The 20,687-nt window shown below is 40.9% G+C and overlaps 2 protein-coding genes across 2 annotated transcripts; one reads left to right on the forward strand and one right to left on the reverse strand.

Moving 5' to 3' along the window:
• Nucleotides 1-1,917: 1,917 nt before the first annotated feature.
• LOC137274147 (carbonyl reductase [NADPH] 3-like) lies at nucleotides 1,918-13,887 on the reverse strand. Its single transcript, XM_067807169.1, has 8 exons — nucleotides 13,784-13,887; nucleotides 11,809-11,890; nucleotides 10,697-10,875; nucleotides 9,518-9,630; nucleotides 7,516-7,644; nucleotides 6,271-6,412; nucleotides 5,977-6,040; nucleotides 1,918-4,343 (listed from the first exon to the last, which is right to left on the reverse strand). Exons 1-8 carry the CDS (start codon nucleotides 13,808-13,810, stop codon nucleotides 4,246-4,248), a joined length of 834 nt encoding a protein of 277 aa, XP_067663270.1. The 5' UTR covers nucleotides 13,811-13,887; the 3' UTR covers nucleotides 1,918-4,245.
• Nucleotides 13,888-16,963: 3,076 nt separating this feature from the next.
• Nucleotides 16,964-19,615, forward strand: LOC137274148 (scavenger receptor class F member 1-like). The gene is made up of 3 exons (XM_067807170.1): nucleotides 16,964-17,026; nucleotides 17,612-17,693; nucleotides 18,016-19,615. Exons 2-3 carry the CDS (start codon nucleotides 17,624-17,626, stop codon nucleotides 19,302-19,304), a joined length of 1,359 nt encoding a protein of 452 aa, XP_067663271.1. The 5' UTR covers nucleotides 16,964-17,026; nucleotides 17,612-17,623; the 3' UTR covers nucleotides 19,305-19,615.
• Nucleotides 19,616-20,687: the final 1,072 nt, after the last annotated feature.

Below are 20,687 nucleotides of genomic sequence, written 5' to 3' on the forward strand. Positions count from 1 at the left end.
GTGTACATACATATGTGTGCGTGATATGAGTCTGGCAGCTGTGTTTTGAACACGCTGTAACCTTTTCCATGTACTGCTGCTGTATTCCAGAGACTTGACAGCTGCAGTAGTCTGGACGTGACGTCACAAATGCACTGGTAATGTATTTTACTGGTGGTGTGTCCATGTACCTGCTAACTTGTCTGATGCTCCTGAGGTGGAAATATGCACATTTGCAGATGTTACGGACGTGAATTACATGCTTAATGTCAGGTCAAAGATGACACCTACATTTCTAGCATGGCTTTGTTTGAACAAACGTGTCTCCTGGGATCTTGAACTTTGATTTTGTGTCTTTGGAACTGATGATGAGAATCTCAGTTTTGCTATCGTTTAATTTCAGAAAATCACTGTTCATCCAACATTTGATCTCAGCTATGGAACCTGTTATAGTCTGAGTGGTATTCTGAGCATTAAGATGATAACTGTGATTATGGGCTCGGGCTATATCATCGGGTGAAAATCCAGTGAATAGGATTGGGCCTAGGACTGAGCCTTGTGGCACCCCAAACCTTAATTCTCTGCTCTCAGACCTTACCCCATCGATAGTAACTGATTGTAATAGATTGGTTGCGCCCTGTGAGACACCATTGAAACCATGATAACGCATCGCCAGTGACTCCAAGACGTAACTGTTGAGTTTCCATGGGAGGTCAATGCCAGTGATAGACCCAAGAGGACAATAATGGAATCAGCAGCATAAGATCATTCTACACAGGCAGCAAAGCCGTTTCTGTACTGTGACCTATTTTGTACGCTGACTGCATGATATCACCAAGATTGTTGTCCAGAAGTTGTTGTTTTAGTTGGTATGCTAAAACACGCTCTATCAATTTAGAAACGAATGGCAGAGTTGAAACTGGACGATAAATCTTCATGACATTTGGTTTCAAAGTTTGCTTGTTTATAAGAGATGTCATTTGTGTTTCCCTCTGTGCCGATGATACCTGGCGTTGACTCTGTGACTGGTTCACTATGGATGTAATACAGGAAAATACATTTATAACGAACTACAGGGGACCACTAAAATTAGTTCGTTATATCCGTAGTTCGCTATTCACGAACATTCATCGAAAGAGCAGTAAAACACACTATACAGTACAACACATTCCTACTCAGTTCATTCGTTCATTCATTTATTCATATTACGTTCTTTTCACTACAAAGTCAGTTATCTTACACAGGTCACTCGTCACTACGCATTCGTCATTGAATATATCGTATTTTAAAAGTCTCACGAGTATGAAAACCTTCTGTCCACATTTCTGATGTGTGTGGGAGGCATATACTGTCGAGGATTTCAAAATGAGCATCGGTAACTGACAATGGCACTGATTGAGTTCGCTCAGTTCCTTATTCACATCGTTAATTAGTGTTACCTGGGACGCGCGGGGATTGCAAATCAGTTCGCTATAGCCGGTAAGTTCGTTATAGAGAATTCGTTATTCACGACTTTTTTATATGATAACATATAGTGGTTTATTCGGGACTTTTAAAACAGTTCGCTATAGCCGTAAGTTCGTTATAGAGAATTCGTTATAAACGTATTCTACTGTAGTTGGTATGACGGCCGTTGGTTTGTTTTTAATAAGCCATTTTGGACATGATGGCGACAGCAAGATTTATTTGGACTTTTTGCAATTAATATATTGATCTCTTTCTCAGGTGCACAGCATCTCAAGTGAGTATGTATAGATGTGACGGTCTCCTCACGAGCTGCATTGAGTGAACATTTCTCACGAGATGTACTCAAGATGTTTCTGGTGTTGAGAGTTTTGTCTGTGAAGAAACTTAAGAGGCTACCTTGTCTGCTGATAAATGAGAAGGAAGTGCTCTTCTTAAGGAGCAGTTGGTTTCCAACCAAATAATGAAACAGGCAGGGAATGAAAGTATTCATTTTATTACAATTATTGTGGAATATATCACTTACAGGTTACATTCAAGAGTGATGTATAAAATGAGGCACCATTAGGGAACAATTCGTTATGATGTGCATTAGTGTTTGGACAGAATATACTGAGTATTTACAAGTATAACCAAGCTCTTTGTTCAACCAGCTCAAAGGTTTGGAATGCTAACAAACCCATATACCAAACGGAACTTCAGTCAGGGTTGCTGAGCGCTTTCCATATTGATGACAAACTGACAAATATGACACAAGTAATGACACTTCAGCACTGATTCTTAATCTACAAAATGGATGTAGTCATTCTGATGCACAACAGTATATTTCATGGGCACAAGTTTCAAATATGAGCGTGTTCTTCTGTTGAAGGAGGTTAAGTTTTCTTGATGTCATACATATCCATCTATCATACATGGTTGGTAAGACAAACTCAGGAAAATATGGTAAGGATATGGGAGGTAGAGATCATGGCCGACATCTGCATCAAGATGAAACAGAAACCATCCAATGAACACTGAGGTATGGGGCAGTGAATACCAAAAACTAATACTTTGAGGCAATACTGTCAATACAATGCAAACAAACCAACAGTTCATGGCTATCCAAGGACCAACAATCTATCATGTGGGAACATTTCCACATCTGGTCCCAAACTACAAGTCAAAACAACACCAAGCATTCAGAGTCTGATTATTTGTGTATCATCTTTGCCATTTCCCAACTTATTTTTGATCCAGGTCAAAACACCATTCAATACATGACAAAGCAAACTGCTGATTCAAGATACATCTTTAATAAGACATGCTTGTCTTTGAGAAGATTTGTTATTGTGTCATATATTTGATCTTCTAAATGTTATTACAGTAAAATAAAAAAATCAACAAATATAAGTTCTGAGAAGTTGTATGCTTTGTTTGTGTGTGCATGATGTGAACAATGTCAGCCAACAGACAAGTCTGACTTTTACCATTCAGTCACCTGTCAAGTGCAACATAGCTTGCTGTCTATTCTAACCAGGAAAGCCAAAAGTGTTACAACTTGTAAAGATCCCAGCTGGACTCAATCTTCAGCATCCCTTGCTCGTTATAAGAGGCCACTAACGGGATTGGGTGGTCAGGTTTGCTGACTTGGTTCATACAAGTCATTGTGTCCCAACTGTGTAGATTGATGCTCATGACGTGGATCACTGGATTGTCTGGTCTAGAATATTTACAGACTGCCATCACATAGCTGAAATATTGCTGAGCGCGGCATTAAACAATGAACCAACCAGCACAGTGATACAACATGTCATTAGGCAACTCTGAACGGTTCATTAGTTTCACTCCATAAAATGAAATCCCTGCCTCCACCTTGTAATTATCACATTTTTAGATATAAAATCAAAATAATAATGCCCTTTCCAAAACAGATTCAAAGACACATCAAATGATCAAAACTCTCCTGCCCTTATTTGAAAGTAAGTCAAACATGTAGCCATGGAAACAATACCTATTATTCCTTGAAATTTAAAGCTCAGAAACCACAACATAGAATAGCATAACGACAGTTCACAATGAATTAGTGTACAGAGTTAGTTAATTTATTTCTACTAGTTTTCAGTATCGATTCCAGAAATAACTCCAAGACATTTGGAACTCATTTCAGTATTACCAATTTCCCCCCACCAAATATATGATTGAAATAATCATACAATACTTAAATTTATGCACTTGTTTGTCTCTAAAAGAATTGGTTTGGGAAGACGAGACTTTAGACACATTATGCAATGTAGGTTAGACACATCACCAATTACATTATAACTCCATTCTGTTAAAATACTATCCTAGAGACACCTTCCATCACAACATTCTTCCAAAGTCATCAATCTCAAATATTAACCAACTATTATCGATGATCATGCTGTTGATCACTGGATTGTCTAGTCCAGAAATAGTTGTATGCAGACCATCACCATATAGTTTGAATCAATCAACCAGTCAACCAATCAATCATTCAACCAATCAACTGTTCAATCAATCAATCAAACACAATAATCAAAATGAGGTGGAGAGATCACTTCCTCACTGGAAGCTTGGTGGCAACAGACTGCTCCAGTGGAGATATCAAAACCCAATCAACAACTGCTACACTGGATGTAAGAGAACTTACTGCATAAGTAAACTCTTTATATAACCTTCTACTCCCTCAATGTGAAAAATTTAAACAAAATTAGAGGGGCATTAAGTATTAAGACAAATATACAAGACTTTCAATCTTTTCACTGCTCGAGAGCTGCACATGTCCTGTGCATGAAATACTTATCCCCACTGCAGAATGGATCTGTCAGCGACAAAGTTGCCTTTGGGGGATGTGGTGTTTGGGGGCAAGAGTGCCAGATAGACGATGGTGTCAGCACCTGGAAGAAATGTCAGAGATCCTTACATGATAATACAAGAGAAAACTATATTACATTACAGTCATGTCAGTCAACATCTGCAACTGATCATATAGGTATCATATCATCCAGGTGACCACACAGACAGAAAAACACTTGTTAGCTCAGGTCTACAAGAGGAAACAAGTATTGAAGGACCATGATCAATTCTACATTTGGACTGAATTCCACATAGCCATCATAGAACTATGAGAGTCATTAATCTGTGTTAAAGTATGAGCATTATTATCATCGTAGAGCAACAACATTCATAAATCTCTGTTAAAGTATGGGCATTAAAATCACAGTAGAGCAACAACATTCATATATCTATGTTAAATTAAAGTATGGGCATTAATATCATCGTTGAGCAACAACATTCATAAATCTATGTTAAAGTATGGGCATTACGATCATCTTTGACATTCATAACATAAATCTATGCTAAAGTATGGGCATTGAGATCATCTTACTGCTACTGAAAGCACTATTCGGTTGTGAACTGTGAGCTGTGGATATTACCAGTCAAGGGATGCTAACGCTGGAACAAGCACAACGATTTGCCCTAAAGCTCATACAAGGCCTCCCTCGCCACAGTAGAACTGACATATGCAGTGCTGTCATTGGCTGGACTTCACTGGAAACCTATATTGATGTCAAGAAGATCCTCTTTCTTGTAAGTTGTGTAATAACAAGAAGCATCCTCTACGCCACCAGATCCTCAGGACCAGGCTGTTTTTACACAGATATAACAGCGGAAGACCCAGCGCTGGTTTCATTCCAGACACATACAGAATCCTCAGAAAACACAGACTACTGACGCATATGTCAGGCATATTCGAAAAACAACAGAAATGGAAAAGATTTCTAAAGACAGTGTGTTTCACCTCACAGAGGTCACCAACTGGAACACACTTCTCAAATCAGACCCTGATCTCCAACACTTCAAGATCATCAACCCAACACTGCGTCCACATACAGCTTGGCTGATCTCCCAGGACTACCCTGAACTGAAAAGAGCAGCATTATCCATCATCAGAAAATGTGCGTCATGGAGACCAGGAAGAGACACTGGGGTGTGCAAACTCTGTGACAGAGTATGTGCAGACCTCCCAACTCATGGTGTACGCCAATGTGAGCCGGCTGCTAACCTCAGGGATATTCTGTGGTCTGACATCAGTTGTGGTGATCCCAGTGAGATAAGCGTATGTCTTCACAGAAAGACAGATGTAGACATTGTTGCATGTCTGTTGTCCTGCAACCCAACAATGCAGGTCGAGGAAGAAACCAGCCAGCTATACTCCAGGAGAGTCATAAAAGACTTTTCTATTTTCACCTCTGTTTGTTGTGCACAGCAAAGTATTTAAAACTGACTAATCTATCTGTAAATCTATGTAAATAATACTTTGCCATGTCCTTGTACTGTCCTTTGGAGGAAATGAAAGAATATATATCTTAAAGTATGGGCATTACGATCATCTACAACATTCATAAATCTATGTTAAAGTATGGGCATTAAGATCATTGTAGTGCTATGGAGTTCATGTAAGGACTGAAAGAGGGAGATGAGCTATATATTTGTACACTGTTCCTAAATGTGCTAGCTATAACTTACCTTTATCAATATTCCTTGGGCCTGTATGACTCGACATATCTGTTTGCACATGGCCAGGACAACACTGGGAAGGGCAAAAACCATCATCATCATCATCATCATCATCATCATCATCATCATCATCTCTAGGACGTAGGCAAGCTAACCTTCGTGCATGAGAACATACATACATAGTGCAATGATCACTTGATGTATGTAAGCTTGGCCAAAATATTGATTGTCACTGAAGTTCATGTATGGAGATAATGCACCTAGTAAAAGATCTGATTATACAAATAAAGCTCATTCACTTACTGAATTGATGACAATGTCCTCTCTCGGGTCTTTCCTGATGTCTCTGTCCTGAATCACAGTCATGAAGTTCTTTCCGATCTTGGAGGTACCATATGCTGACTTAGGAAATCCCTCTTCAAGATGTCTACCTGCCTTTGCAGCACTGACAGTGCAAAATAAAATACATTGGTGAAAGTGCTGTAAACAAAACTTATTCCTGACACAATATTGGCAACGGCATACAGGGAACATACACATGGACTATGAAAACATGTCAGTTTATTCCAGTATTTGGCTTGCCAGTGAACAAGCAGATCATACATGTTCATGATATTTCAAACTGATGTTGACCGCCTCTGTGGTGTAGGTGTTAGAGCATCTTCCCAGAGAGCAGAAGGTTGCTGGTTAAATCCCTGAGCAGCATCACACCCAAGAGACATTAAGTTATTGCACTTGTTGGTCTCTGCCTGGCGCTTGCATTAATGGGCACAAGGACTGGTCGGCTCGGGAGTCTGTAAAATGTGTCTGACTGGGGTATTCATGTTTAACTGCGGCATGGTGTCTCAATGAGCTAGCAATAAGTTGGGTCTACAACAATCAGCCACACATACACATGCATGCACAACATCTTACAAGCGAAATAATCCCCATGTAAGCTCCATCTCACCTCAACTCAAACTGATGTCATAATGTCATTGACTTCAGATCTGATTTATTGATGGTTGTGATAGTTCATGAGATCGTGATAGTTCATGAGATCGTGATAGTTCATGAGATCGTGATAGTTCATGAGATCGTGATAGTTCATGAGATTGTGATAGTTCATGAGATCGTGATAGTTCATGAGATCGTGATAGTTTATGAGATCGTGATAGTTCATGAGATTTAATCATCTAATTTCTGTGAAGTTAGCCTCAAACCCTGAACCTCTTAGTCACTTCATAACATTGTTGAAAATGACTGACAAAACTAAAAAGTACCAAACCACTGACATTTGGCTTTAAACACAGAAAATCTTCAAAAAAGAGTTCAATTTCATGGTAAAAAATTGTTTTCAGCAAAACAAAAGTGACAGAATACAATATATTCAATGAGAAATTAATGAGAGCACCTGTTTTCATTGTTTAACTACTTAAACATGTTGTCAAATACTTCAGTCGACAGTATTTCAATTATATGATGACAAACAAAACAATCAACATGAATATGTTCAAAGCCACTGTTGCCATTGATTCACTGTTGAGTACATATGTGTATCTGACTTACTCAACAAACTCCTTCATGACCTTCTCCAGTCCCTCCATTGTGAGGCTGGGGTCCTTGAAGCGACCTTGAACAGCAGGGGAACACTGATCGATGGCTGTGTGAGCTAGAACGCTGGACACATTAACAACCCTGCCAAAAATAATCAGCATTTTTTGACCAGCACTACCAGGCCCACTATAGCCCTGGGCCTAGATTTTTTATCCTCTCTTAGCTCTAAGGTAGTCGTAAGTAATCTAAATGTATGGAACTTATGACTATCTTAGCGCTAAGGGAGCTTTGAAAATCTAGGCCCAGGATCCCTTGGTGGTTCATACTATCCTTGCTCATCCCCTATATTCAGTATCAATTCTTGCAGGTTTCCAAGGCTACTGGTAAAGGGGTTGACAAAAAATAACAAGCTCATCAAGTGTTTTATACCTCACTGATGAGTGGACTTAAGTTTCAATGTCCAATCCCCGGGGATATTGTACACATGCTCCAAATAATATAGTCAGTACATGTCTATGTATCTACCAGTGTCTGATGTGAGTCAGTACATGTCTTTGTATCTGACAGTGACTAATGTTTCAATGTCCAGTCCCCGGGGGTATTGTAGACATGCTCCAAATAATATGACACTTACATTCTTCAGAACATTATACCCGCTGAATACCCGCTGAATGATCATATGTCTGATGCGAGTTGGTACATGTCTGTGTATCTACCAGTAAGTGATGTGAGTTGGTGCTTGTCGATGTATCTAACAGTGTCTGATGTGAGTTGGTACATGTCCATGTATGTACCAGTAAGTGATGTGAGTCGCTATATGTCCATGTATCTACCGATGACTGATGCGAGTTGGTACATGTCTATGTATCTACCAGTAAGTAATGTGAGTTGGTGCTTGTCGATGTATCTAACAGTGTCTGATGTGAGTTGGTACATGTCCATGTATGTACCAGTAAGTGATGTGAGTCGCTATATGTCCATGTATCTACCGATGACTGATGCGAGTTGGTACATGTCTATGTATCTACCAGTAAGTAATGTGAGTTGGTGCTTGTCGATGTATCTAACAGTGTCTGATGTGAGTTGGTACATGTCCATGTATGTACCAGTAAGTGATGTGAGTCGGTATATGTTCATGTATCTACCGATGACTGATGCGAGTTGGTACATGTCTATGTATCTACCAGTAAGTAATGTGAGTTGGTGCTTGTCGATGTATCTAACAGTGTCTGATGTGAGTTGGTACATGTCCATGTATGTACCAGTAAGTGATGTGAGTCGGTATATGTTCATGTATCTACCGATGACTGATGCGAGTTGGTACATGTCTATGTATCTACCAGTAAGTGATGTGGGTCAGTACATGTATATGTATCTGCCAGTGTCTGATGTGACCAGATACTTGTCTGTGTATCTACAAATGTCTGGTGTGAACAACTACTCGTCTTTTGCATCTTACAATGTCTCATGTGACTACGTACTATGTATCTACCAGCAGTATCTGATGTAACCAGGTGCTTGTCTACGGCATATACCAGGGTGTGATGGGACCAGGGATTTGTCTATGTAATGTACTCATAGTTATTACTGTGTGGGATTAATTTTTGTGTTCTTAGCATAAAAAGTGCATGTGCCAATAATCATACAAAGCGGAATATTCATGGTCAGGTTGATCATGACAAATACAGTGTTTCTATAATATCTATCACTTTCAACAATTCTGAAAACACAAACACAAACAAGCAACATTTTGACTTTCATCCAGTTGAACCAGACACAATGTTTAATGCTAAAATATATGCATGAAACATTTTTGTCACAGGTCATAACCTAGCACGATACGCCCACTAACTTCCATAATATACACATGGGTGGTGATTTTTCATGCAACATTCTTCCTTAATTCATTCTCAGTTAATCTTGCAAAAAGGAAAGGTGTTGTCATGTTGATGCAAGTGTAATCCCACTTCTGTCTCTGATGTGACAAGGTACTTATGTATGTAGCAACCAGTACCTTGCATGAGGCCTGAGTAGAGGGAACAGTATACGGGAAGTGTGCAAGGTGGCCCAGAAGTTGGTTTTACAGGTATATTCAGCCTGCTCAGCAAATGGTGCTGGGTCTGCATTCTGGAATAGGAAACATTTACAGTCACTCATAAAACGATATACAGTCCTACGACATACCATATTATCATCATTTTTGTAAGCAACATTTACGGCAGTGTCACAAAATACTTCCAAAATATTTCCAAGACAGTTCCAACCAGAAAGTGCCATCTCTTCATCTATACCAGTACAGTACCAGCTCTGAAGCGCCTAGTCAGTGGGAATATACGCATGTCTCTAGCAGTTTAACTGTCAATCAGTTGGTGCCTTTATCTAGCATTTCATGGTTGTGTCTAATGATGGCTATTCTGGTTCTTTAAACTACTCTAATTGAAGCAGCACGTAAGGCCAGCTAGTCCTATTGCATGCTGTCACCATTACAGTTGGTTTTCCCATACATACAGTGTGTGAAACAGCTCTAAAACAAGTTCCTACCTGAGCATCTGAGAATGATCTCAGCTGACTTCCTTTGGCTTTGGCATGGATTTTTAAGTCTGTTTCCAATTTAAATGTTTCGGTGAGTGAATGAGTTTAGTTTTATGCCACACTCAGCCATGTTCCAGCTATACGGTGGAGGTCAGTAAATTATTGAGTCTGCACCAGACAATCCACTGATCAACAGTATGAGCACTGATCTGTGCAACTGGGAATGATGATATGTGTCAACCAAGTCAGCGAATCTGACCATGCGACAAGCATAATCGCCTTTTAGGTTTGGAGTAAGCATGGATTGCTGAAGACCTATTCTGGCTACCCTGGATCTTCACAGGTCTTTAAATACTTTATCAAGTGTAGCAGTGTTAATTGTTAAGGTAAGGAGGAGGCCAAAGTGGGCTAAGGAGGAAAGACTGCAGCTGGTACTTGTAGAGGAGGTGCATCAGTAACACAATCATCTCTTTGCAAAATTCAAGCACTGCGACCAAGGCATGAGATAACATCTGCAAATGGGAGCAAAGCTCTATTCTGCAAATCTTTGATTATAACACATTCTTAAAGTTTGTCCCATTGCAAAAGTTTACAGACATATGCTTATGTCCTTGACTTGTCAGGGAAAAGGACTAATTATATAAGTAGCACATTGTTTTACCCTGTATGCAATTCCAGCATTGTTGACCAGAACATCCAGTCCCCCATAGGTGGTCTGTAGGAAGGACTTCAGCCTCTCTATGCTTGACTGGTCATCGATGTCCAGCTGGTGGAACTTGGGCTGGAGGCCTTCCTTGTTTAGGTCAGCAATGGCGGCCTTGCCACGACCTTCATCTCGAGCTATGAGGTACATCGGGACTTTGCATGGTGCATGCTAACCTTCACTCATCTTTACAGTAAATCTGGATGTGAATCTAACTACGCTATAGGGATTCTTGCAAACCTAAGAGATTGAAAATGTGCTGCCTTAGATGGAATAGTCTCTGTATCATGCACATTGCTCCTCAGCGCATGTTCGAGGCACCCAAACAATCTGATTATTATTACCCTAGCTAACCCAAGCTGCCCACTAGACACTAAAGGGTTATAGACTTTATCCCATCATGTATTTATTTTCTTGTGGGTGAACAGAGGCAGTTCTGAATAAACTGACTTGTCTAGGGTGAGATCACATGTATCATGTGCTTCACTGTGGGGCAAAACGGAGGTACTAGAACCTCTCAGGAGTCTCTCTGCCATCCAACAGCATACTGGAATTCTGGGGCAAACATTGCGCTCTTGGAGACAACAGGACTTGGGTACTGTTGAACGAAACAACCGTAGCGCTAAGACTACCTTAACTCTATGTTAAGGTATGGGAGTTACAGTCACCTTGGTGCTCTGATCGCTTTGTAGAACAGGACCTTGGATGAGAGATTACCTTTTACCAAATAAAAAGATTGATAATCAAATTATCAATAAGTTATTAGTTATTGATATGAAAATAATGGTCATGGATAATGTCATACTATACTTACTGGGGTGAAACAGAGATGTAAGGTTCAAACTCAGTACACATGTTCATGTCTGTATTCATGGACTGCTCCTAACCTATGTTCAGGACACTGTTTTGGGTGGTAATCAATGCATAAATGTCACAAATCACCTTTGATCTACAATGTTCTGACTTCTTTCATACATTCTGGGCCTGTTACTTCCCAATACTTTACGACTGTCAATCTCTGTGTGCTGTATCGATAGCCATCACTACATGAAATACATTGGGCAACTTACCTGTCAGGAAAACGTCACCATCAAAGCTCTTACATAGCCCTCTGACAACAGCAAACCCAATGCCCTTGTTTGACCCTGTCACCTGGAACAGAGAGCACATCCAACCCTCACTCTAGGTCTAGTCGTGTTATACTAGGTGCACCTCCATCCTTTGCTTCAACTGTGGTGATTGAGTGAGTGACTTTAGTTTTACACCACACTCAGCAATATTCCAGCTATGTGGCGCTGGTCTGTAAATAATTGTGTCTGGACTAGACAATCCAGTAATCAACAACATCAGCATCGATCTGCACAAGTGGGAACAGATGACACGTCAACCAAGTCAATGAGCCTGACCACTCGATCCTATTAGTTGCCCCTTACGACAAGAACAGTCAACTTTTATGGCAAGCATGGGTTGCTGAAGGCCTATTCTACCCCAGGACCTTCACAGGTCCTTCAACTGTACCCCAGTCAGAATAAGTCAACTGTACCCCAGCTATTTATAGACTAGGACCACCTATACCTGGGTAAGACTAGGTCCACCTGTACCCTGGCGCAGGCTGGGTCCACTTGTACCCTGGATTAAACTAGGTACTCCTATGCCTGGGTTAGACAAGCGCCACTTGTACCCTGGGCTAGACAAGCTCTACTTGTACCCTGGGTTAGACTAGGTCTGCTTGTACCCTGGGTTAGACTAGGTCTACTTGTACCCTGGGTTAGACTAGGTCAACTTGTACCCTGGGTTAGATAAGCTCCACTTGTACCCCAGGTTAGACAAGCTCCACTTGTACCCTGGGTTAGACGAGCTCCACTTGTACCCTGGGTTAGACTAGGTCTACTTGTACCCTGGGTTAGACTAGGTTTCTTGTACCCTAGGTTAGGCTAGGTCCACTTGTACCCCAGCTTAGGCTAGGTCCAACTGGTCTCTGATTTACATGCGTGCAATATCCTTTCGTACCCTTAAAACAGTGATGGTGGACGCCTCAGAAACTGCATTACATTACTGTATACATTAAAAGTCCATTATACTCCCACATTGTCACTCACAGTTGGTGGCATATGTTCCTTACACCTCATCATTTGTCATTTTTCATTTAAATTAATGAATTTATATCCTGCATAATCTGACATCGGAGATCTTGGGGCTTGGGTAGTTACTCAGCTTTACGAGGCATGTATAATACATGTAACATACACACATGGAAGAAAGAGGATGTATGTGATGAGTTGTTTCAGTGGCATTTTAGAAGTTGAGGTGTACAAATAGGACATATTGTCATGGATAACAACTTCTTTATTGCGTGATTGTGACGTTTCGAAACAGATTCTTGTACCGTTGTCAAGAAGGAATGAACAAGAATCTGTATCGAAACGTCGCAATCATGCAATAAAGAAGTTGTTATCCATAACAATTTTTCCTATATGTGATGAGTTGCAATAAAAACTTAGGGGATTAAATGACATTATGCTGACTGATGACACATCATGCACACTACATAAATGTACGCCTGTCCATTTGTCATCATTCACTTAAATTAATAAATTCATAACCAACCTACAATGTAATTAGTGGTACGACTCAGGTTACCTGAAACATACACAACTTGTCCCGGATAAATGCTCCGGGTCAGTGCCCGTTTAAATCTGGATGTTGACCCCGACCTCAAAACTACCCAAGTCAACAAACATAAGTGGCAGAAACGCAAATGGGGTAAACGCCACTTCTAGAGAAGTTCTTATGACCTGACATATATGGGTTTGAAGGTGTTTAACGTTTTCCATCGCAATGTTAGATGCGGTTATTGTCAGCTCCATCACGATGCGTGGTACTCTAAATCCATAGCGCTTTGCACAGGCCATCGCTACGCGGAGCTTGTTGACCCCTCCCACGGCTAAAATGACAAAATTATCTAATAAGCTGGCAGAGGGTGGAAGTAGAAACTGTCAACGATCCAAGATGCTTGCAAAAGTATTAAAGGTTTTCGGAGCTTACCACAGCAACCTTCCTGATACTGGCCATTGCCTATATCGTCTTGACACAGGAGCAAATTATGCCACGCTGTCGAGGGTCAAAATTCAGAGTTGAAAAGTTGGAATGTTGATCACGGCTTTCGCCAAGGTCGTTTCGGGATTTAGTTAATATTTAACTGACAGATTGGTGGGAAAACGGTAGATATATCATCGGGAATAATCTACAACAGGGATAGGGATACTAATTAAGGTGTGCCTCGTCATGCTTCAGCGCCCACAACGACTTTGCTTGTTCCCAGCGCAACTTCAGCAAGAATTATACGTGAATGAATGAGAGAAAGAAAAAGAATAAAAGAAAGACGTACATACCTAAGTGAATAAATGAAAGAATAAATGATACCCAGCGGCCTTCCCTCCTAAAACATGTTAAAGAACCAAAGTATCGCGAGAACACATGTGTTACCATCAGCTTTTTTAAAAAATCTACTTTGAGACATTTTTCTTTACATTAATAATTAATTCAGATATCTTATTACATGTGGAGAATGGAATGGGTCACACACCCCACAAAAACAGAGAGTGTATACATACAAAACTATCACAGAGCGTTGTAAACACCTTTCCAGTTTTGTTTTATAATACGATCAACAACAAAGAAAGAAGTTATGGAACCATAACCCTCAAACATCACAAGCATCAATGGCGGATCAGATCAGATTGGCGATATGTCATATTTTTCACACACCTCAAATACACCCTAACATTCTTTTTTAGATTATGAAACTGTCACTATTACTTGCAAACACATTTCACCTGATAGTATATACCCCCCCCCCCCCCCCCCCCCATATGAATTAAGGTGTATGTGAAAGATGTTTTTGAAGAAATAACTAGAAACACTCAAACAACGGCGTGTAGCATTTCAATGGCGGATCAGAACAGATCGGCGATATGTCATATTTTTCACACACCTCAAATACACCCTAATATTGTTTTAAGTCGTAAAACTATCACCATTACTTGCAAATACTATTGCATTTTCTAAAAGCATGTTTCCCTTCTAAAAATTAAACGCTTGTGTGAAAGAATGTTTCATCGGCACAGTTTAGTCTCTCGTCGCGGTGAATCGAGAAGGAAGCCAGTGAGCTTTAACATGCCGACTTGAAACTTTACTACAAATCTACCGTCCTGATACTGACACTAATACCAATTATTTGACTTAAGCCGAAGTGACAAAATAGTTAACTTATGTAGGGTTGCAGTTGTCACTCAACGAATTCATTCAGCTGATGAAAATATAAGGGGCTCAATTTTAAATACTTCGCTGCCGCCATATTGGCTACACTGGTTACGTAACGACCCGAGACATACGTTCAGGGACTTTTCGGGGAGTTTCTTCTCCGCCCCTGTATAGTCTCCCTGATATAATGATGCAAAGTTATATGACTAAGGAGATGAGACGTCAATACACCAGTCTTGCCTTAGTGTCGACTTTAACATCCAAAACTGGTTTGCACAAGCAGGGAGCCTATATAGAGAGTTATAGAGTATCCCTGGCACAAGAGATACTGTTTTTGTGAGATCAAATGATATTTCCCATGATTACACAATTCACACTTAAATCAGAGGGGTGCAAAAAGCCAGCAGTCTAGATTACCATGGCCAGTTGTCCGACTTCTATGGAAATCCGGATTGGACTCAACTCCAAAAAATAGTACTAGAATATATATGTCCTTTACTAAGAAAGTGTCATCCCAAATATAACACTTGTTACCCTACAATCTACCTAGATGAGAGGGTATCTAAGTACACACTACCTTGGTGCGAGGGTATATGAGAACAAAGTACGTGGGTGAGAGGTATCTGAGTAGACGCTTCATGGATGTGAGAGTATCTGAGTACAAACCTGGGTTAAAGGCTATCTCCGTACACACTAACTAGGTGAGAGGGTATCTGAGCACAGACTACCTTGGTGAAAGGGTATCTCCGTACACACTATACCTGGGTGCGAGGGTACATGAGTGCACCTAGGTGCGAATATATCTGAGTACACCCTACCTAGGTGATAGGACATCTCAGTACACACTACATGTGTACTGGAGTACACATCTGAGTACACAGTACTTATGTGAGGGGCTATTTGAGTACACAATACCCGGGTGCAAGGGTATCTGAGTTCATACTGCTCGGGTGCGAGGGTATTAGAGTACACACTACGTAGGTGCGAATGTATCTGAGAACATATTGCCTGGGTGCGAGGGATCTGAATACACACTACCTTGGTGCGAATGTATCTGAGTATACACTACCTGGATGTGAATGTATCTGAGTACACACTACCTGGATGTGAATGTATATGAGTACACACTACCTGGATGTGAATGTATCTGAGTACACACTACCTGGATGTGAATGTATCTGAGTACACACTACCTGGATGTGAATGTATCTGAGTACACACTTCCTGGGTACGATGGTTTCTGGATACACTGTCCTATTATCCTCCATGCAACCAGCATAGTGCGAGAGGACCCGATACCTGTGTGTGGGTGTTTGGGTGCCCAATACCAGAGTGTGTGGGTATCTGGGTGCCCGATACATGAATGTGTGAGAATCTGGGTATTCGTTACCTGAGCGTATGGGTATCTGGGTTCCCAATACCTGAGTGTGTGACTATCTGGGAACCCGATACCTGAGTGTGTGGGTGTCTGTGTGCCCGATACCTCAGCGTGTGTGTATCTGGGTACCCGATACCTGAGTGTATGGGTATCTGGGTGCCCCATACGTGAGTGTGTGAGTGTCTGGATACCCGATACCTGAGTGTGTGGGTACCTAGGTGTCCCTTACCTAAATATGTGGGTGTCAGAGAAATAGACACTGGAGTGTGTGTGTTTCGGTACCCGATACCTGAGTGCATATGTGTGAATCGGGTAAAACACACTGACACTTAGGGTGGATGACACCTGGTGGTGTCTAAGGCACTGCTGTTCGATGTACAGAGTTGTTACCTTCAGTAGGCGTTCCTAGTTTCAGACTGGCCCTGAATGTTGTGTCTATGTTTCTCATCTCTATGCCTTCATGTGTTATCAGCCAGGTACTCGGCTCACGACACTTGGAAATTAGCCAAGCGGGTAATATGCCAAGGTATTCTGACGTCACACAATCGTAGCATGTAGATACATACAGGCATATTTGTGTTCACAAGGCCATGTCTGGGTGTTTGTAACGACACAGAAATCGACGAGCGTCTCCGATCAGTATTAAGGTATGTATATAGATTACTGGAATACAAGCTAGTAGGTGTTTGAGAAATGGTGTGACCAAATATTAGGTAAGTGGGTATATCAATGTACTGGGAACTAAATACTAACACAATCTTGAGAGAGGAATGAAATATCTATGTTGACTGGTCATTAATGCCGGACCTGGAAAAGACCGGTTTTGATGTTTAATGCGCTTTATGGTCAGTCAGAACGAATGCAAATATTTCTTGTAAAAATCATTATTTGGACTTTTTGCATATATAAAAAACATTTTGGTGTACCATCATCCAAGTGAAATATCAATCGTTCAATTTCATTCTTCAGAGAAAAGCTGTGAGTTGCTTTTAACAAACAACGTAGAATGTATATGTACAGTTATATACGTAAGGATAATGTGCTGTCTTTACCGTCATTCTGAAGAAGGTTTATATCCTTCATAAAATAGAATTGCATATCGTGTGTGCATCCATCTTCTGTGCGTGCATACGTTTCGATGATAAGTTCAGACTTTTGGAAGTAAGCACGATGTCATGAAATTTGCTTTCATTTTATATGCACATGTTATTTAAACCACTATACATTTTCAGATTCTTAACAATATGAATCGAATAAAGTGGGCAACTCTGGTGACTGTGGCAATCCTGGCAGCGGCAACTTCGAAAGTCAAAGGTATGTGTTTGATACAAACGGGGATTAAAGGGAACATTTGTTGTATATGGTGAACTACTTTAAAAATTGAATTTACTGTAGTCAGAACCATGTATGTTACAGGTTTTTTTTCTTGTAGACAGAATGCTCTATTGTTATATTAATATGTACTTGTTAGTGTCTAAATACTGCTAATGAAGTAAATGTCACTTTCGTATCATATTTCTACCTCACCTTTGAAGGTTTAGCAGTATCTGTATCAAATTATATCAACGTTGACGACTATTGAAAACTAATCAGCAGTGTTGGCACACCAATCCCAAACAATGTTTTCTACATGCAGGTCAACGTTCATGTTCTACGGATGGTTGTCTCCATGGTAACGGTAATCTACGATGTCAATCATGCCAGCCAGGGTGTTACGGCTCAACATGTCGTTCCCAATGCCGTGGACGTTGCCATACGGACGGTTGTGAGAGACAAACTGGCCAGTGTTTCAGATGCCGACCGGGGGTCTACGGAAGAGACTGTGACCAAACATGCCCACGTCATTGCGCCGACAGTGTGATAGGCGGGAATGTCTACTGTGAGCGAGAAACAGGTGCTTGTGCTGAAGCATGTGTACAAGAAACGGCCGGTACACACTGTACTGAACTATGTCCGCCCAACTGCAAACATCGAACCTGTAACAAGCAAACAAAAAAGTGTATCGCCGGGTGTGAGACAGGCTGGACAGGAGACTACTGTAATACATCATGTGACAACTGTCTGATGGAAAAATGCAATGACAAGGGCTACTGTCTCTTGGGCTGTAAACCTGGCTTCTTCGGACAAAACTGTGATAGGAGATGTCTACACTGCTGGACTACTGGCTGTGACAGAGATTCCGGAATCTGTGAACAGTGTCATCCTGGTTACCATGGCCCCAACTGCGCCGCTACTTGTCCTGAAACCTGCTATAAAAGCCGGGAGGGTTATAGAAACTGTGACCGACACACCAAAGCGTGTCTAGAGGGCTGTGAACCTGGATGGCACGGGACCCATTGTAACACGCCGTGCAGCATCTCATGTACATCAGCCCGATGTTACAGCCATGACGGATCCTGTGTAGACGGATGTGTACCCGGTTTCTATGGCAAACACTGCCACAAGAGATGCATTCATGGAAACTGTAAAAACAACACTTGTGACCACCACGGTCATTGTAAGGAATGCAAAGATGGTTGGTTTGGAAAAGACTGTAAGCAACTTTGCACAGCACAATGCGAGTCATGTCTTCGCGACACTGGACAATGTTCACGGTGCTTTGATGGCTATCATGGTACTGACTGTACTGATAAATGCAGTGAAACCTGTCACATATGTGACAGTGACGGCAACTGTTGTAGAGATCTGAAATACGGAACTCAGTGTCAGTACTCATGTAGCCAGGAATGTGAGACATGCGACCAGACAACGGGGGCGTGTACAAAATGTAGAGAAGGACAATCCCTTAAAGATGGCAAATGTGCCCCAAAAGTGGCTGAATATTATCCATCTTCGGGAGAAGATTCCGTGAAGCATATGAGACATAAATTCAATTTTATTTTCATTTTCTTCACTTATCTGTGCATGCGCTATGACTTGGCGTAGCTAGAAGATAAGTTTGATTGCAATCATTTGTTTCTGTCACTGTTCAAGAGTAGTAGTATTGGGGCCAAAATGTCGTTCAGCTTTATATGATCAATAAACTAGTGACAGTTTCGACTTTACAAAACAATTCAGCGATCCAAAACAGATCGTTATGTTGAATTATTTATATATTGTGCCTGCTGTCTGCACAAATATTTGACGGCGTGTGAGATTATTGACATGTGTTTCAATTTGTGTTTGTACAGAAGTTAAGCATTATGTTGTTATGTTGTAACTGTTGTCTGTTGAAATAAATGTATTTGTCATTTGTATTGCTATTTGTTTCAATTATTCTAATGTCTATAAGACGTTGACAGTTTACCTAGCATAATACGACCAGAAAATAATCTCAAATAGGTCGGATTTATTAACTGTCTTATTTAGGAGAATATAGACGTAAGCATCCATTCTTTGCAGATGTGGCATACATAACATTATTTGGAATGACATCATCGATGGTTGATCACTCAGTCCTCTCATTTCCAGAGTTAACAATAGTATCAACAGGCGACTGCTTTGAAATTTTATTTGCTATTCAAGGGGTAGTCCTTCAGCCGGGTTAGCATGTATTTCAAGATGTCTTGTGGTATAATGACAAAGTTAGCAAGGTTGGTTTGTTTATAGGTTGGGGCCTTTGTCATTTATGTCTTGGTTGGTTTCGTATTCATCTGTTGCCTTCATTTTTTTTTTTAAAAAAAAAAAGGCATTTAAGACCTGGAAGTTATGCAATAAAATCATCGTTCTGTGCCCCTGTTCCATATTCTAATGGTTTACTGGGCAACCATCGATGTCCAAAACGTTCAGTTCAGGGATGAAACCGCGTCGAGGGGAATAGTGGTCATGTTCGACATGTCCCAGTCTGTGATCTACCCACTCTGGAACAGGTTTCACATAATATTCATTATCTCCCGGTTAGGTTACCCTTGGTCAACATCAGTTCAAGGTCGATCACGCAAAAACTTACTGCCCAAGCAAAGCAACTGCATATGTTGAACTATTGTTAACACTGATTCGTTGTAGCCACAAAGACACTGACGCAGAAAATGGGGAAACGCTGGTGGGGAAAGTCTAACTTTCTTCTTTACTTTCTGGGACGTGTCTGGAAACGCACTTGCCAACCTCATGAGAGATTTTGGGACTTGCCTAATGAAAGGTGTCGGGAACACTGAGGATTCCTGAATGCCTCATCTATCTATCCTTTGAGTTAGAATGTGAGTCTAGTTTTACGCCGCACTCAGCAATATTGCAGCTAAAAATAATCGAGTCTGGACCAGACAATCCAGTGATCGGCAGCAGGAGCGTCGATCTACGCAATTATGATACGATGACATGTGCCATCAAGTC

The sequence above is a fragment of the Haliotis asinina genome, chromosome 2, assembly GCF_037392515.1.
Source record: "Haliotis asinina isolate JCU_RB_2024 chromosome 2, JCU_Hal_asi_v2, whole genome shotgun sequence".
NCBI classification, from domain to species: Eukaryota; Metazoa; Mollusca; class Gastropoda; order Lepetellida; family Haliotidae; genus Haliotis; species Haliotis asinina.